General features: G+C 34.9%; 3 protein-coding genes and 1 long non-coding RNA gene across 5 annotated transcripts; 3 read left to right on the top strand and 1 right to left on the bottom strand.

The window, feature by feature from the left end:
* Positions 1-1651: 1651 nt before the first annotated feature.
* On the bottom strand, positions 1652-2613 carry LOC129568621 (uncharacterized). Of its 2 annotated transcripts, XR_008687971.1 has the most exons (4): positions 2544-2613; positions 2353-2482; positions 2019-2279; positions 1652-1944 (listed from the first exon to the last, which is right to left on the bottom strand). XR_008687971.1 is itself a non-coding variant. In XM_055446730.1 (3 exons), exons 1-3 carry the CDS (start codon positions 2410-2412, stop codon positions 1834-1836), a joined length of 432 nt encoding a protein of 143 aa, XP_055302705.1. In that variant the 5' UTR covers positions 2413-2584; the 3' UTR covers positions 1652-1833. The 2 variants fall into 2 exon arrangements, 1 of the variants encoding a protein (XP_055302705.1); XM_055446730.1 differs by having other exon boundaries at positions 2353-2584.
* Positions 2614-6043: 3430 nt separating this feature from the next.
* LOC129568691 (uncharacterized) lies at positions 6044-6370 on the top strand. Its single transcript, XR_008687977.1, has 3 exons — positions 6044-6062; positions 6123-6213; positions 6277-6370. It is a non-coding gene; the product is annotated as an uncharacterized LOC129568691 (long non-coding RNA).
* Positions 6371-10352: 3982 nt separating this feature from the next.
* On the top strand, positions 10353-11933 carry LOC129568623 (A disintegrin and metalloproteinase with thrombospondin motifs 15-like). The gene is made up of 6 exons (XM_055446731.1): positions 10353-10477; positions 10550-10710; positions 10777-11071; positions 11149-11446; positions 11510-11679; positions 11749-11933. The coding sequence occupies exons 1-6, from the start codon at positions 10373-10375 to the stop codon at positions 11917-11919; spliced, it is 1200 nt and encodes a 399-aa protein (XP_055302706.1). The 5' UTR covers positions 10353-10372; the 3' UTR covers positions 11920-11933.
* Positions 11934-15982: 4049 nt separating this feature from the next.
* On the top strand, positions 15983-19032 carry LOC129568706 (A disintegrin and metalloproteinase with thrombospondin motifs 1-like). Its single transcript, XM_055446950.1, has 11 exons — positions 15983-16184; positions 16363-16686; positions 16747-16840; positions 16924-17064; positions 17142-17288; positions 17377-17530; positions 17609-17766; positions 17832-18126; positions 18204-18501; positions 18566-18729; positions 18800-19032. The coding sequence occupies exons 1-11, from the start codon at positions 15983-15985 to the stop codon at positions 18881-18883; spliced, it is 2061 nt and encodes a 686-aa protein (XP_055302925.1). The 3' UTR covers positions 18884-19032.
* The last annotated feature ends 211 nt before the right edge of the window (positions 19033-19243 follow it).

The raw sequence follows: 19243 nt of genomic DNA, 5'->3' as shown, positions 1-19243 counted from the left end.
AAAAATTACGGTGAATTTGCTGAGATCTTGAGATTCTTTTCTCGCAGTTCTTTTTCGATGTAAAAAAATTACGGTGAATTTGCTGAGATCTTGAAATTCTTTTCTCGCAGTAATACTTTGAGTTGCCCTTTTGTCGCCAATGTGATGTATCTCAGTTGAGTGTCGGAAACAGAAGAAAGTCTTTATTCAATGTTCTTACTAGCTAATGTCACAATGGTTTTATTCTAGTTGACAATGTGTGTGAATGGCGCTGTGATATAAATGTAGTAATAGATTAAGTAGTTTCACACTTGCTATAATGATGTACTTTACGTACTCTACATTTCCAAAATTCATCGACTTTATTTAGAAAAAACATTTTTTCCCCTTTTTTTTGCGTTTGGCGCGATGGGACATATGTGTCCCATTGGTCGGTAAAGGTAAATAAATACCCCGTATTTCCCTGTATTTTGGCCATTATTCGCGAATTTTCAAACACAATTTACAAAATTATCATTAAATTCGTGATTAAATGGGCACAACAAAGCACAATTCAAACCATTTTCGGTTCAAAACAATTCTGAATATTTTAAAAACGAAAAAGATTTTACACGTAGTTCTTATGGGAGGCATATTTTTTTCCATACACAGGTAGTTACCGTTACCGACCAATGGGACATATATGTCCCATCATTTTTTTCATATTTCTAGTTAAAAAAAATTAATTTTTGATAACATTTTTATTGTGGTTTTTGGGGTCGCTGAGCACGAATCTGCAATCAGAATTGCAAAATTCCCATCCGTTCAATCTTGGTCGTCAAAGGGTTAAACATATTTATTAAAAGCCTTTATGACTCATTTTAAGCTTGAATCTTGTAATGAAATGAAAATATATTTGCGAAAACAAATTTCGAGATTATGAATGCAACATATTTATCGTTATTGTAATGTACTTATGTTATATTTTTCAGAGGTTGGTTGCAGATAAATTTATTTATATCAAATATCAAATAAATTTATCCGATATTTTTCATGCGTTGTGTTGTTCTGACGCATTCGTAGTACATAAACGAGATATCGGCTGTTGTATTGGCAGCAGCTATTCATCGCAGGAATGAGATTTTTGTCGAGGGGCAAACCACTCAAAAGTAATACTGTGTATTAGTATTACTATAAGTAATACTAATGTAAATATTACCTTGTATTACTTTAGTATTACATTTTTCAAACAGTAGTATTATTTTTAAAAGGAGTATTACTTTATCAAAAGTAATACCATTTTTACCTAGTATTACTTCGTATTACTTCGCAGGTATTATGTATTACTTTTGAGTGGATTGCCCCTTGATTTTTGTTTTGTTCATTTACCGATATTTGTGAACAAGTCTGCCACTGTGTCACTACATAGTATATATAGTCCATAAGAAATGTGTATGTAGTGACACAGTGGCAGAATTGTTGACAAAGAACGGTAAATTAACAAAACGAAAATCTCATTCCAGCGATAAATAGCTGGCAAATGCGTTAGAACAACATGACGCATGAAGAATATCGGATAAATTTATTTGATATTTTTAACCAGTACATGAAATTTGAACGTTGTTTTCATTTTCCATTTCAATTTTTATGTAATGATTACAATAGAACAAACTCTTTTTAACAATCCATTATATTTTATTTTATTTCCAAGTCGCGGTAAAAGTATAGCTCGCTGATTCACAACAAACAACGAATCAGTGTAACAAAATGAAATTTAAGATCCATTCTTTGTAGATGCAAAAATCTACAATCAATAGCCATACCAAAATTGTAGATGTACAATATCTATTGGAAATGACAAAGCATATATTTGTTTTAAGAAATGTTGTGATCATTTACGATAGCACTATTTGGTCTTAAAGCAGTTTGTTTGAAACTTAAATAAAACTCAACCATAAATATAAACATTGCAAAATATCCAAAAACCTGAAATGAAATAAACGGATATAATAAATCGTTGTGTTTTAATTCTTTCGATAAGTATCACTTTGTTTACTTACAGCTGCGACCGTTAGATGATCATCAAAACGTTCAACGATCAGCGAAGATATCAACATAAAAACAATGGTTCCGATTGCGCTGAAGTATGATTCGATTTTGTGCCAATTTGCCTGCACTACAAAATCAACTTTCCACAGATACAGACCTAGCATGATCAAAGTGGCTATAAATTCGATCATTGACATAACAGAATAAAATACAACGACTCCAGAATTCCACAAACTCAATTGCGCACAACAGAATCCCACAAGCTCGAAGACCTACAATCAAAGCAGAATCATAACTTTTCAATAATGTATTTTGAATAAATGCAAATCTATATTGATTGCATACCAAACAAAATATCCTTAGGATGGCAGGTAACGTTTGAAGGCGTACAAAAGTGGGATTCATGATTTTCTTCAAAGTGAGGGCTGATTATAGTGAATTTGAAGCTCCAATTTTCATGAACACTCACTGCAAACTAATTCAAAAAGAGTTTTCTGTCTCAAATAAAAATGATATATTCTAATCTGTTTAATTACCACTACTATTGGTTTGTATTGTAATAGTGGTACTCTATTCACATGGGATGCAATGAGTACTGAGTAAAATATGCTCGTACACATTATATGTGTTCACACAGTTCAACTTCGTTTTTATCGTTTGTTATCTTTTCTTGAATTTTTTGTAAAAACATTTCATGATTCAAATTTGGGCAGTGTTTACAGCTGTGCCTCATACTAACAAAACCAATTGAGTCAGCATTGCGTTATCACTCGTAACTTATCAGGAAAATTGTGTGCATTATACATTGGAGGATGATAGAGAACAAAATACGTCTGATGAACTTTGTAGACACATGAAAAAGACTTCGAAAAATATCAGTCCACACACGTCCTTGCCAACAAACGATGTAATGTTGAAAAAACTAATGGGAGACAAACTGAAATTACTAATATCAATTCTAAAACAAACGTTAATGCTGCATCTGCAACGCAACATCGCTCGGGAATCTCAACTTTGCTTATAAAATTGAAATTGGTATTGACTTTCTCATCTCTGTGCTGAAAGTCGAACTCGCCTATATATACACGCAATTTCGAACTTTTTTCCTAAGGGGCCATCTGGTATGAATGAAGTATCGCTAGAAAGCCCCTAGCTCATAGGCCCAGAAAATCCATTCAAACTTGGGAATCGACCAACCGCCTCCATAGAAATACCCACTTGAAAATTATGTACAATTATCAGTTTTTCCCATTTTTTCTGAGTCTACTCGTCGAGACCTTTCCAACAAGCCCAAGGACGTCGAAATTGGACCATCCGTTCATGAGTTATGACGATTTAAAAAATTTCTTTGGCGTCTCCACCAATTATTCTGAGATAATATTTTTTCTGTCCTTCCGTCCGTCCGTACTTTTTGTCCGGTCTTTTTCAAACTTTCAGGCATTGAACTATATCAAAAACTAAGACTTTTTTGTTCCGCCACTTTTTGATTTGGCCGCCATCTTGGCCTTGGCCGGCATTTGAAAATTCAAAAAATGGCCCTCCTTCCAATGGCTACTGTGCCCAACCCTGTCAACCAATTTCAGATTTTTAAGTATCGTTGGAGGCCAGCTATCAAATGACATCTATTTTGATTAGAAAAAATTGAGTTGGCATGGTCTTATGGGCAGAAACCCAAAAAAATGATCACCTGGCCTTGCATAAATCGGCCATTTTCTCGAAAACGGCGCCGACGATTTTTTTAAAAATTCTCTGGAATTTGGCCCCAAGTTAGAGCTGAAATTTGACATATAGCTTATATCTGGCAAAACTCTGTTTTTCGAGATATAGCCATTAGAAGTTGGAAAAAACATGAAAAATCGAAAAAACAAACTAAAACTCATTTTTGTTGCCGTCAACAATGGCAAAATCATAACCAAAGTGTTTTTGCGTTCAGATGAATAAAATTCCTTCAGATACCAGCCTCTCACCAAGTCTTTTTATTCCACGCAATCAACAAAAAACGCAAAAAAGTACTTTTCATGAAAAAATCAAAATCAAAAAAATTCATCATGAAAAAACTAAACATGTGATAGTTTCTTAGTATAAAAGCAAAAACAAAACTTAGTATAAAAGCAACAAAATGTAATTTCATCTGTCTGTCCAAAAACCAAATTTTCTAGCAAATTTTATAAAACGAAAAAAAAAATTAAAATTTTTTTTCCTCCGGCGTGCGACTCGAACTCGAGTCCAAACGCTCATGAGTCTGCTTTCCCACCTACGCGCTGATTTTGCTTTATTCAAAAAGGCGACAATGCTGGTTTTTAACTACAACATATCATGTTTCATTTTCTTTGGCTCAATACACACCACTTTGTGTTTGTTTAGGGTTAGTTGGTTTTGATGAGAAAAAAAATTTCGGGTACAAAACAACTGATATCAAATTAAAAAAAACTTCTTTCGAAGTAATTCCTCGTGACGAAAGCGAACACAAAACAGCTGATATCAATTTTAAAAAATCATTTCGGAGCGATTTGGATTTGCTTTTTTTGCATTCTTCCAACTAATTTCAGAATCGCTCCGAAATGATTTTTTAAAATTGATATCAGCTGTTTTATGTTCGCTTTCGTCACGAGGAATTACTTCGAAAGAAGTTTTTTTTATTTGATAATTAATAACATGTTAATTACACAGTCCGACGCGTGTTTTTTATGGTACAAGAGCCGGATAAAGGTGTCAAACGGATGGACCGTCCGTCTTTTTTGTCCGTCTGTCCGTCCGTTCAGCTTGGTTGGACGGACGGACGGACAACAAAATTTTTGGGGGTTCTGAACGACGAACACGGACGGACAAGAAAATTCCTGAGGATCCTGAACGGACGTTGTCCGTTGACACCTTTATCTGGCTCTTGTGCCAAAAAAAAACACGCGGACTGTGTAATTAACATGTTAATAATTATATTAATTATACAATATTAATTATTTAAATTTGAAATAATATATTTACCCATTATAACGCATATTTTCAGTATCGCATAGGGTTGATATCGCCGACATATTTGAGTTCGTACGTCGTCCGATACTGAATCATCGTCATACCGCTGAACCAATATCGCAGATAGAAACGAACTTAAACGAACTATTTGCCCTATGCGATATTAAAAATATGATTTCCCAACACATTGAAATTCATGAAGAAAAACGTATCAATCTTCAAGCAACGATCAAAAGCGGTGTGTATAACTATTGTGTAAACATATTAATACATTTTAATTTAAATTAAAATTTATTTCAATAGTTTTAAAATAACAAAGGAAAATTCCCCGAAAATCAAGTATTTAGATACTTAGAAATGGAATAACTGGTCGTATAAAATCGGCGTAAAAATATGTTGTTTGCTAAATTTTTGATTGTATCGTCATTACTGCTTGTCTTGGGCATTTTTTCGAGCGATGCAACAAGCTTGCATGACGTTCGTAAATCTAACACAAGCCAAAGAAATGCTACAGATTTGAATACCGAAACGGAAGACTACATACATTTACATTGTGGCACTGAATCAAATGAAATTGGGTTCACAGAAAGTAAGTAAAGTTTACAGTTTCAGTATTTTCGTATTTGCATTGTGGAAAATCGTTGATTATTTCTTTTTAACTTCATTTTATAACTGCAATAAGCTCACTTCTAAATTAATTAATTGAAAATCTTTTTTTTGAATTACAATATAACAAAATTATTACCTATTTATTAAAACTTTTGCGGGAAATGATTCCTATTCAGTATTCAATCCGAAAAAAATATCAACACATCGATCTCGTCGACAAAAGAGAGATGTTGGTGCTTCTCAAAGTAATTTGGATCCAAATAATCCATACACAATTGAGGTTTTGGTAGTTGTGGATGAAACGATGCGAAGATTTCATAAGAGCATAGACAGTGATATGACGGAATATGTCTTATCACTTATGTCAATTACTGCAAATGTATTTGCAGACGCAAGCATAGGCAATGTGATAAATATAGCCGTTGTTGGTATCGAGGATCTCAATGAAGATCTCGGTGTAAGGCGTCTCTTTAAAGGTAATTCGAACATAAGTAGAGAAGATTTGAAATCTCTCAACTCCTAATAATTCAATCCAGGAAAAGACGCTGATAGCATGCTACAGAATTTCGAAAAATATATGAACAAGTTAAAAAATCGTGAATATGATGTTGGCTTACTTTTGACAAGGTGAAAACATGAATTCATTTGATTGAAGCTCAAAATTCTTTAAAAACTGTCTGAATTTCACAGAGAAAATATCTGTTTAGATAAAGGCTGTTGGACGTCGGGGCTAGCTGCGGTTGGTGGTATATGTTCGTTACAATCGTACGCGATTGTTGAAGATTCTGGCTTATCGACGGGATATACCATAGCTCATGAAATCGGCCATCTGTAAGTTGATCAACAGGAGGTTCGACATATAATGTCTTAAGAGCTTAACCCAAATCTTTAATCTGTTCCATTTTATGCAGCTTGGGCGCTTATCATGACGATGAAGAAGACAAGTGCTCTAAATTTTTGCATACAAAACAAATGCATACTATGGCTCCGAGTTCAAATTCCGACGTCAAAATTTGGTCGTGGTCATCTTGTTCGCAACACTTTATAACACAATTTTTAGAGTGAGTGTGATTGTTATGATTAGGGCTAACCAAAATATTTACGAAAAATCCTGAAATATTTATATAATATTTACGATAAATATTTGAGATAAAAAACTTTATTGATGAAAAATTGGACCCAATAATGAATTAGCTGTAATTACTACAGTCAATAATGACAGTCCTTAGTAAATTTTCAAAAGTGGATGATCACTGACAGTCTTTTGATCCACTTTTGTACTCTGAAAGGGTGGACGTCGCACCGAAAAAAACGATACCAGTGTAAAGTTCGATTTCCTACGCGCACGTCTAAGAAATGGGATTTTCAAAATTCACTCTATCTGGTGTAAAGCAGGTTTCGCGGCAAAATAATAACGAGTGTAACGTAAAAATTTCGTCTTCAAGAAGAAAATCTTCAAGGAAATCGAATTTTGGAAGTGTAAACCACCGCCAGAAAAAAGTGATTACCGGAGATAGTACTGTAAGATAATCAGAATTGAAAGATCGAGCTTACACTATCGTGCACTAGTATGCAGTATGATGTGTACGAGTTCACATTCAAGCATTCGAAGTGTAAACGTCTTTCGCTTAAAAAGTTTACAATTAGTATGTGAGGATCGTGAGACTGATAGAAGAAACAAATACTTCATTCTTCGTATCTTCGTTAACAATTTATATCATAGCATTCACAAACACAATGATGAATTCTGTTTTTTATGTTATTCTTTCGCTTGGTTTTTAGCACTACATGAAATGTAGAGCTACTAATCTGCTTTTTTTTCGTCTAGATACTTTTTGAGTGTTGAAACAAATTATGGTGAATTTGAATTTTATGCTCATATTTTTTATTTAATTTAAAACAGTGGCAGTAACGACAAATAGGTGCATAATATCTCAAAGCTAATAACTAAAAACTCGGGAACGCAGAGCGGAGCAAAGCGAAGCTCTGCGGTCTTGTTTCTGCCTCTGTGTATAAGTAGATCAAAAACCAATGACCGTATTCGCCTTAAGACGATTTTCCTCATTCAAACATACTTTGAGGTGAAATTCCTATGAAAAATTTCCAGAATATGTGAAAAATGTACAAAATATTTACAAAAAATGACAAATCGTCCGAATATTTATTGATCCCGAAAAATGCCGAAAATACTTATTTAAATATTTATTCACAGTGGAACAATTTTCAAACAGTTTGAAAGAACTTGACCGTGACTATGCGGGGACGAAAGTAGACCTATAGCTGATTATTTGGAACCCCAGCTGGGTTTTGCCGAATTGGCAGGGGATCTCATTTTTTCGACCTAGGCGTTTTTTCAATAACATGGTTTTTCGGCGATATGAACTATGTCAAATTTTAGTCAATAAATCGTTCGTTTTTGGTGATAGCTTATTACTGTTTTTGGTGATAGCTTATTACAATGTAGCTGAGAGTCCATTGAACAAATGTTATGAACATTTTACACATGAAAAATCACATCTTGTAGGTGCTGTGGAACAAAATGTCGAAAAAATGGACGATTTTTTCAATTTTTCGACCATAACTCATAAAATATCCATTTTTTGTTTTCTCTCTTCGGCATTGTAGCCAGTGTCAAACTAAATAACTCTCTTGAACACATTATCCCAAAAAAATCACATCTAGCCCACTTTTTTGGCTCAAAGTCACTTGTCGCTACCAAACGATATCATCGAGCATTTTCGGAGTTCTATAACTTCGTAACTACTCGAAATAGAGCAATAGTTTATGAAGCAACTTTTTTGTATTGGGTGTGGGAATTAGTTTTTTCGATTTTTCAAAAGATGGCGTAACTTTGCATGGTTGTATCGGGCAATACATTTTTCTTTTTCGCATGAGAGGTCTAGTGTCAAACTACAAAAATCACCATCTATCATTTCATCGAAGTGTAAATGACCAATTTTTTTTGCGCCTTAAATATGTCAAGTTTTGTACCGAAAAAGCAACATTTCCGGGAAGCATTAATTGTTTGCTTTCATTTGAAGAAAACTGCGGCTGAAGCGCATCGAATGTTGGTGGAAGCCTATGGTGAGCATTAGGGTGTTTTCGGTATTAAATAAACAGAAAATGGTAGTTTTAGTTTGATAGAGCAGAGACTTTGGAATCGATTTCATATATTTTTGTTCGGAATCAGTCCAAGATGCCACTTCCCACAAGCAAAACAAATGTTCGTCGAATTTTGAGGTTATATTACTATTCGCTGAAACTAATCTGATATTTTCTACTTTTTTCAATTCAATCTCACTGCCAGAGATGAATTCTCAATGCAAACATTTATTTTCACGTAATTTTTATTGAAATAAGTGGCCAAATAGTCGAAAATTCAAACAAATTGTATTGCCCCTTTGACCGGATCTTCAATCATAGAAAAAACACCGACAAACTCATTTTTTTCACAGAAATTCATTCAATGAGTTTGAAATAGACGATAAATTATCTAAATCCACTAAAATATCCAATTGAACAAAACCAATAAGGCCAAATTGCCGCAAAACCAAAACGTAAACAAAAAAGAGCTGTCATTATGAAATTCGGGCTTAGTTTGATGTTTGACAAGACCAAAATACATCTGCGCGAATCACTGTGTGCGAATTGACTGTGATTCATTCGCACAAGTGCATTGGTAGCCCTTCAAAATGTCAAAGAAGCCCAGATTTCATGATAACAGCTCGTTTTTGTTTACGTTTTGGTTTTGCTGCAATTTGGCCTCCCTGGTTTTGTTCGATTGGATATTTTAGTGGATTTAGATAATTTATCGTCTATTTCAAACCTATTGAATGAATTTTTTTGAAAAAAATGAGTTTGTCGGTGTTGTTTCTATGAAATTATTAGGATGGTTATTAAGATACGAATATGGCACAGCTATACTAAATCCTCTCAATGGTTCTGGACAACTATAGGTGATGCTACGTAGTACTAAATAGTACTAAAATTGACAGAATTGAACTGTTACAGACCCTCATGAACGTTACTCGCTGAAATATCGGTATTTAGTTCAATATTGGCCCCGTACATCTCGTGGATTTTCAGCTGTTTGGACTGTAATATTTTTAAGGTTTATCCAAATATTTCAGCAAGTAACGTTCATGAGGGTCTGTAACAGTTCAATTCTGTCAATTTTAGTACTATTTAGTACCACGTAGCATCACCTATAGTTGTCCAGAACCATTGAGAGGATTTAGTAGTTTTTAGTACATTTTAGTACTCTTTTAGTACGTTTAACACTTGGTATGCAAAGTCCATGAGAAGTACTAAGAAGTTGCTTCAGAAACTATTGCTCTATTTCGAGTAGTTAGGAAGTTATAGAACTCCTAAAATGCTCGATGATATCGTTTGGTAGCGACAAGTGACTTTGAGCCGAAAGAGTTGTTTAGTTTGACGCTGGCTACAATAATGCCGAAGACAGAAAACAAAAAAATTGATATTTCATGAGTTATGACCGAAAAATTGAAAAAATCGTCCATTTTTTCGACATTTTGCTCCACAGCACCTACCCAGCTGGGGTTTTACTCAGCTATAGGTCTACTTTCGTCCCCGCATAGTCACAGTCAAGTTCTCTTGGGGCTGTTCCACTGTGTTATTTACTTAAATATTTTGGTTAGCCCTGGTTATGATATCTATGAATCGATGACTGAACGACTTTTATTTTAATTTCATTATTCATTCTTTCTTTTCAAAATTGATCAGAGACGAAAAAGGACCTTGTTTGTTGAATAAACCATCAATTAATATGTTAAAATCATATTCGATAAACATTCCATCTCACAACAAACAGTGTCAGATGGCCTATGGTATTTCATCCAAAGCAATAATGTATACAACTAATAAGGATCGTGTAAATATATAATCGTTTCGTTAAAAATAGTTCACCAAGGTAATGATCAAAAAATAATTTATTCATCTGCAGATTTCCTGTAACCGAATGCGATGTCAGACAGATAAACAGGTTTATTATATGCCATGGGCTGAAGGAACTGAATGTGATGTTGGAAGATATTGCTGTCGAGGAGAATGTATTGAACTGAGGAAGCTCGATCAAATCAATGGCGGATGGAGTGATTGGAAAACGTAACGATGTGTGAACTTTTATCATTTTCACATCAATATTCATGGTTGCTTTTCATCCTCATTTAGAACCGGTCAATGTACACGGTCTTGTGGTGGAGGCATACAATGGTATGCCCGCGAGTGCGATAATCCAATTGCAAAAAATGGTGGCAGATTTTGTGTGGGAATGCGTAAAACATACAAGTCATGTAATACTCAGGATTGTCCCGTCGGAACAATGGATTTCCGCGAGAAGCAGTGCATTGCTATGAATAACCGCACTCATAAGTGGACTGCGGCATATAATTTTCATCCAGAAGATCAATGCGAATTGGCTTGTAAAATTGTCAACACGAACACCGTTCAATGGTTCGACCGACATGTAAGAAAATGAAAAACCATTTGTTGATCAATTGACCCTCCGAAGGAGAAAAATAAAGCTATATTTATTATTGACAGGTGATCGATGGCACATCTTGCAGCCAAAATACTTTTGACAAATGTGTCAATGGTATTTGTCGACCGGCTGGATGTGATAATAAATTGAATTCCAAATTAAAATTGAACAGTTGTGGAGTTTGCTATCGAAATGATGCGATGTGTAATCATTATTCTCAAACATATTCAGCTGAACAAATTGTCAAATTAAATCAATTCAAGAGATATTCCAAATATTTCGATGTCACAACAATACCAAAAGGAGCTGTAAACGTGGAAATCGTTCAATTCGGACATCCTGGAGACGGAAACTATATTGGTGAGATAATGCCAATATAAAATTAAAAGACGGTTGAAATAACTCGAATTTTTTGCAACACAGTTTTCGAGAATGAAAAAGAGGAACTCACCCGCTTTGGCCAATCATTCACTAGTCCTGTGACAATAACATATACTTATAATGGATTTGATTTTCAATACACCTCTGATGAAACCACGGTAAAAATGACTGCACTTTCATCCAAACGTTTGCCGTACGATCTAACCGTGAAAGTAAGTGGCATAAATTATGGGAAAACATAATACCAAAACTAACTATTATTGTACTATAATTTCGTACAGATTTTCTTGGATGGTAAACAAAAACGAGATTTGATTCGCTATTCCTATTGGATCAAAAACAAAAATTTCACGGAAACAGACACTTCTGGTACAGATGCACATCAACGCCGCCCGGTGTTGTCATTGCTCACGTCTTTGATCATGATGATACTTATTTACTTATATCAATAATTAAAAAAAAAACATGTAGGCAATAGGAGTTAAGATCTTCGAATAAAGTCTTTTCATTGAAAACGATTGAATCCTCCAATTTACTTCCAAATCATTTGTTTGCAATAAACGTATACGACTCTCTAAAACGCATACGCGCAAGATACAGTAAAACCTGTCAATAACGGAACCTGGGAATAGTGGAAATCGTGTCAATAGTGGAAAAAAAATTTGGTCGTTGAGCTCTCCCATACAAAATGACCTGTTAACCTTTACACCGTGAATGGTTTTTTCGACATATATCCGTGAATCTGGGTCAGATTGACCCATAATGCATTTTATATGGAAATCGGCTGTTTTTCATGCAAATTAACTGGCACAACACTGGTATTTTATGGAAAATCAATTTTATTCGACTTTATGGGTTTGAATGTGTAGTTTATGAATCACATGTGAGTACACATGTGTGGATTACATATGTTTTGGTAGAAAAAATAGAAGAAAAAAAGTATGTTTAACACTATGACTGTTCTTTATATTTGCAACATATTACTGTTCTTGGGGGACTCCAGGGCCCCATATGTATTTCATATGAAATCTGGACTGTTATAAGAGATAACAAATAAGTGTCTGAAGCAAAGTTGTAATACTCGAGTTTTGCGATAATTTGGTTGCCACAAATATTGCTTTTCTCTTATCAGTTTCGCGAAAAATGATAAGCGAAAACTCGCGTTTTTCGCGTTTTTTCGCGTAACTGATAATAGATATCGACTTGATGTCTATGACAAAGTTGTAGTACTCAAGCTGTTCTACAACTTTGCCGAAGACACCAAGTCGTTATCTCTTATCAATTTCGCGGAATACGCGAGAAACCGCGAAAAAACGCGTTTATTCCTTATCATTTTTCACGGAACTGATAAGAGATAACGAGATGGTGTCTGAGGCAAAGTTGTAGTTCTGGTCGAGTACTACAATTATTCCGATTCATTATTTCGTTATCTCTTATCAGTTCCGTGAAAAAATGATAGAGAAAAAACGCGTTTTTCGCGGTTTTTTGCGGTTTCTCGCGTAATTGATAAGAGATAACGGAATAATGAATCGGAATAATTGTAGTACTCGACCAGAACTACAACTTTGCCTCAGACAATATCTCGTTATCTCTTATCAGTTCCGTGAAAAATAATAAGGAAGAAACGCGTTTTTTCGCGGTTTTCTGCGGTTTCTCGCGTATTCCGCGAAACTGATACGAGATAACGACTTGGTGTCTTCGGCAAAGTTGTAGAGCAGCTTGAGTACTATAACTTTGTCGTAGACATCAAGTCGATATCTCTTATCATAGTCCAGTTGTGTACTGAAGAAATAGTTGGGTCAATGTGACCCAGATTCACGTATAGAGCATGTGTGTGTTTTAGCGGCACATGTCACACATACGTCGCATATCTGCCGTATACACATGATTTTGTAGAAAGAGGAAAGTCCAATGAACACAAACATATCCATATTTCGTCATAATTGTTATATTTGGCTGTGCTATGAATGTTCAAAGTTTTGTCTGGGTCAATTTGACCCAGTTCACGGTGTAAAGGTTAATAACGGAAAGCCGAAACTCCGAATAGTGGAAAAAAATTTCTTGACGAAAAAATTTTTCGTCGTTTATTCATCTCTTTTTCATATAAAACTAATTTTTTTCCTTTATCAAAACCACTGATCATCATAAAAATTGTGCAGTACAATTTGAGCAAAATCGACACACTTCACTAAATACAAAAATCATGAAACACTTTTCAAAGGACAAGTCGCAAACTTTTGAAAGCTGATCGTCTTATATCAAAATCAACAATTCCAGACGCACTCTTAGAATTTTTCAACATAAGAATGACATAAATACGTAGAAGCTTCTGAGTTACCTAACGAACGCACAAACGAAGACACAACAACGGAGAAAACACAAGCAAGAGAATGTGCGCGCTACACTCATTCGCCTTCTACTCGGTTCGTTCATCGAGCGAACGGTTTCTGTGTATATTTGACAATAAGGTTCAACTGCGTTCGTTGGGTAACTCAGAAGCTCCTGCGTATTTATGTCATTCTTATGTTGAAGAACTTCAAGAGTGCGTCTGGAATTGTTGATTTTGACATAAGACGATCAGCTTTCAAAAGTTTGGGACTTGTCCTTTATCGCATTGGGTCCCTTTTCGGTTTAACATTCGTCACACAAAAATATCCAACTAAATTTATGATTTCGGTAATTTTATTAGCGCGTCGTCACCAGAACAAAATGAAATTGGTCAAAAGAAATTACAATTTTTGTTGTTGTTTTTTTTTTACGTTGAGGAAGACCGTGAAAGGAAGAAAGAAAGAAAAACACAAATTCGTACAACTAAACCGTGTCTCGCGAAGTCCGTAGCAATAGAACAATTTCGATCAACTGATTCAAGAGTCGCAAATAACAAACAAACTAGTACTAGTTCCACCATCGCTAAACGCGCTAAACGTCATATCATTTCTGTGGAGACATTTACCAATACGTATTGCATTTTACGTATACAATGTTGTTTTGACGTAAGACAAAAGATGGCGCTGATTGCATCCATCATTTTGAATTTACGTGGCAATGTAATCTGATTGATCGCTGCCAAATTGATAGTGCAAAAAATGAGTATCATTTACCTTCCCATTTTGAGTCATTGTTTGAACTGCTTGATTATTTTAAAAAGTGATGTTTGTCATTCACTCAGTGAATTTCACTGTTTTTTCACTTTCGTTTTTCCTTCATTCATTTAGTAAAAAAATACTTTTATTTCATTATTTCCTTTTCACGTTCATTATATCACTTGATTTGATAATTGAATACCCATAAAAATGTATGTTTTGTTTCTTTTTACCCTCAATAATGGAAAATCTTGTTTGAATCGACTCAAAAACCTCTGAATAACGGATCCTGTGAATACTGGAATTCTTGTCAATAGTGGGAGAAAAAAATTCCCCACGGGATTCCGTTATTGACAGGTTTTACTGTACTGACAAAATCAAGCTACTCAGAGTAACGAGTTATAATTTCAATGAGTTTAGGAGTTTAAATTAAAGTAAAATGGAATTGATTTAAGTTGAATACGAAATTGAAATACCAGCAATTTGATGTCCGTGAACATCAATATTGGTGACAAGCAAGCTTCACTTTTTTTCCACTACGAAGTAAACGGGCGCTGCGTGCAAGTTTCTGCATGTCACTTCCATGGTTGATAAAGGACTTAATAACCCAAGCGTAAACGCAACAGGGTTTTTCGGAGTTGTGACTGTGCGTCCAGATATTAACAAGAATTGTATCAAGAGCGACACGTAGGATTGGAATGATATGACTGGGAATCGAAGATCCAGACGTCGGATATGGAAACCGGCAGTTAGGAGCAAGCTAGAATAAGGATCTTTGAAAGGATTGTTTCGATGTATGATGAACAAAATGTGTGATTAAAGACGATCTGCCGTCCACAATTGATTATCATTAAATGGAAATGTATACCCAGACAATCCTCTTCACACTGGTATGTGTTCGCCTCAGATGACTTGACAGATGGTACACATTCTTCAAAGCATTCTTGAGGTCATGTCGACGTAAGAAATAATGAATATTGAGACTTGTCCATGCTGTTGACTCAACAGTGAGTGTATGAGTGTGCTACTTGATATTTTGAAATGTATTTTCTGTCCTTTTCAACAGCTATCGTGGGCTAGCAAAGGAAGGCACCGACTCATAAAAACTTATTACGTCTGGATGAGTCAGGAAATGCGTACCATATCAATGAGTATGAATGGGAATTCGGTGATTTATTAAATAAGACGTAAAAATTCATTAAAGTATGAATTTAAGAGGGATAAAATCGAATTCCATACTGTTTAATGTTCAACTAATGAGATGACTATTTTTATTTTCAATTTTTTATAAATCTCAATGGTTTACAGATTATTACCCCCACATTTTGAACTTTGCAATAAATAGGTTCGATATGCCTGAATAGGGATCATTCATTTTATTCTTTCATTGGATATTCATAATAATAATTATAGAACACGTTGGATAGGAATAATGCCTTGGAAATTTTTTATCGCATTTTGTTTATTGTTAGTGTCAGGCTGTTTTCAGACCCATTCAAGCGTATTGAATAAAGCTCATGAAGTTAAAAGTAGAAGCAGTACTATCAAAACCAGTGGTAGTAGTAAACATAACGGAAAAACTGTTATACATTCAAAATGTGGTAGCAAATCGCAACAAATCGGACATTCAAAATGTGAGTAAAATGAAATGTAGAAAGCGTGTGGAGAAAATGCTAAATCATTAGATGCTCATAATCAACCTATTTTCAAGTTAACCAATTGCTCATAGAGTAGCAAACTTTGTAATTGAAGAATAATCCCATCAAAGTTAATTCGACTTCGTTCATTTATAATTCATTATGTACGCTACAGTGAGATACGAATATGAACCAGGTCCAGTAACTGAGACTACAACATCAACACATCGATCGCTTCGACAAAAGAGAGATGTAAGTGCTTCTCAACATAACTCGGATCCAAATAATCCATACACAATTGAGGTTTTGGTAGTTGTGGATGAATCGATGCGAAGATTTCATAAGAGCATAGACAGTGATATGACGGAATATATCTTATCACTGATGTCAACTACTGAAAATGTATTTGCAGACGCAAGCATAGGCAATGTGATGAATATAGCCGTTGTTGGTATTATGAATCTCGAGATAGATCTCGGGGCTATACCTTACGGTGAAGGTAATTTCATGATCAAATTATATAAAATCATGAGCTGTCAATAATCTTCAATCAATCTAGGAAAAGACGCTGACAGCATGCTACAGAATTTCGGAAATTATATGAACAATAATTCAAAAACTCGGCAATATGATGTTGGATTACTTCTAACAAGGTGAATAATAATATGTTCGATTGAAGCTTTCAGTTAGACTTTCTGACGATTTTTCGATTTTTCGATTTTTCGATTTTTCTCAGAGAAAAACTTTGTTCGCATGGGGAGTGTGAAACATCTGGAATAGCTACAGTTGGTGGAATGTGTTCATCACAGTCGTACGTCGTTGTTGAAGATTCAGGCATATCGAAAGGGCATACCATAGCCCACGAATTTGGTCATCTGTAAGTGAATTATAAAAAGTGTCTCTATAGACTATTGTGATTCAGTCAATTTACCGAATCTTGAATGCTTTGTCTAGCTTAAACGCATACCACGATGACGATGATGAATGTTCGAAGTCGTTGCACAGTAAGCAAATGTATACGATGTCTTCAGTTTCTCGTTCTGGGAATAAAATGTGGTCGTGGTCACCTTGTTCGCGTCAATACATAACAGAATTTCTAGAGTGAGTTAGCGCTCTGTTAGAATAGTTGTTGAATGAAAATGATCAAAAGGGCAGTTTACATAATTCATTTTCATTTCTTTTTTCATAGGAACGAAAAAGGATCCTGTTTGTTAAATAAACCATCGAATAATATACTGAAATCACACCGAGTTTCTATACCAACCTTGAACAGACAGTGTCAATTGGCATATGGAAGATTTTCCAAAGCAAGAGCAGGATCTGGCAGTGGAGTGAGATCTAGAGTGAGATATTACTTTGCCATATGTTCAAGTGTTTTCAAAAACGATCCAGAACTCATCGTTGAAATTGTTCTTCTGCAGATTTCATGCATGGAAATGGATTGCATAACGGACCAAAGTTTTTATATGCCATGGGCTGATGGAACTAAATGTGATGTTGGAAAATGGTGTTACCGAGGAGAATGTGTTGAACTGGGAAAGCTCGATCAAATCAATGGCGGATGGAGTGTTTGGAAAACGTAACGATGTGTGAACTTTTATCATTTTCACATCAATATTCATGTTGCTTTTCATCCTCATTTAGAATTGGCCAATGTTCACGGTCTTGTGGTGGAGGCATACAATGGTATGCCCGCGAGTGCGATAATCCAATTGCAAAAAATGGTGGCAGATTTTGTGTGGGAATGCGTAAAACATACAAGTCATGTAATACTCAGGATTGTCCCGTCGGAACAATGGATTTCCGCGAGAAGCAGTGCATTGCTATGAATAACCGCACTCATAAGTGGGCTGCGGCATATAATTTACATCCAGAAGATCAATGCGAATTGGCTTGTAAAATTGTCAACACGAACACCGTTCAATGGTTCGACCGACATGTAAGAAAATGAAAAACCATTTGTTGATCAATTGACCCTCCGAAGGAGAAAAGTAAAGCTATATTTATTATTGACAGGTGATCGATGGCACATCTTGCAGCCAAAATACTTTTGACAAATGTGTCAATGGTATTTGTCGACCGGCTGGATGTGATAATAAATTGAATTCCAAATTAAAATTGAACAGTTGTGGAGTTTGCTACCCAAATGATGCGATGTGTAATCATTATTCCCAAACATATTCAGCTGAACAAATTGTCATATTGAATCAATTCAAGAGATATTCCAAATATTTCGACGTCACAACAATACCAAAAGGAGCTGTAAACGTGGAAATTGTTCAATTTGGACAGCTTGGAGACGGAAACTATGTTGGTGAGAAGATAATAAATATTAGAAAGACTAAAGGTTGAAATAACTCAAATTTTTTGCAACACAGTTTTCGAGAATGAAAAAGGGGAACTAAACCACTTTGGCAAACCATTTACTGATCCTGCGAAAGCAATTTATATTCACGATGAAGTTGATTTTCAATATACGTCTGATAAAAATACGGTAAAATTGACCACCTCTGAACATTTGCAACGCGAATTGCAAATAAAAGTGAGTAATCAATTGTCAAAACCCTTATATCATCATTAATTGATCAACTCTTTTATCGATTTTACATTAGATTTTCTTAGTTGGAAAACAAAAACAAGATTTGATTCGCTATTCTTATTGGATCAAAAATGAGGATATCTTGATTTTTACATGAATGGTCCATGACTTATGGAATGACTAAAGGCCCAAAAAATCTCACTTTTAGTCATTCCACACTATCTTGAACGCCAAAGAGTGATAAACAACATCGGGGCAAACTTCATATTTTTGGGAGCCCATAACCATAAGTTTTTTGAATGATACTGGGCGGTATCAAATAAAATATAACAAAATATACGACATAAAATGTGTTTGCGTTATTCAAACTAAACTTTTCAAAGCAACTGAATCAAAAAACATTAAAAAATAACAAAACGTCAATGACATGGCTAAATTCGTTGTTGATATCAGACTCCAGACTCTAATAATCAGAATTCATGGAAGTTATGCGCTATAAATAAAAATACATTTTTAA

Source organism: Sitodiplosis mosellana, unplaced genomic scaffold (assembly GCF_009176505.1).
Source record: "Sitodiplosis mosellana isolate CC-2019 unplaced genomic scaffold, AAFC_SMos_1.0 Smas_scaffold_21, whole genome shotgun sequence".
NCBI lineage: Eukaryota > Metazoa > Arthropoda > Insecta > Diptera > Cecidomyiidae > Sitodiplosis > Sitodiplosis mosellana.
The sequence above is the reverse complement of the archived record's forward strand: the minus strand, read 5'-3'. Positions and strand labels throughout refer to the sequence as shown.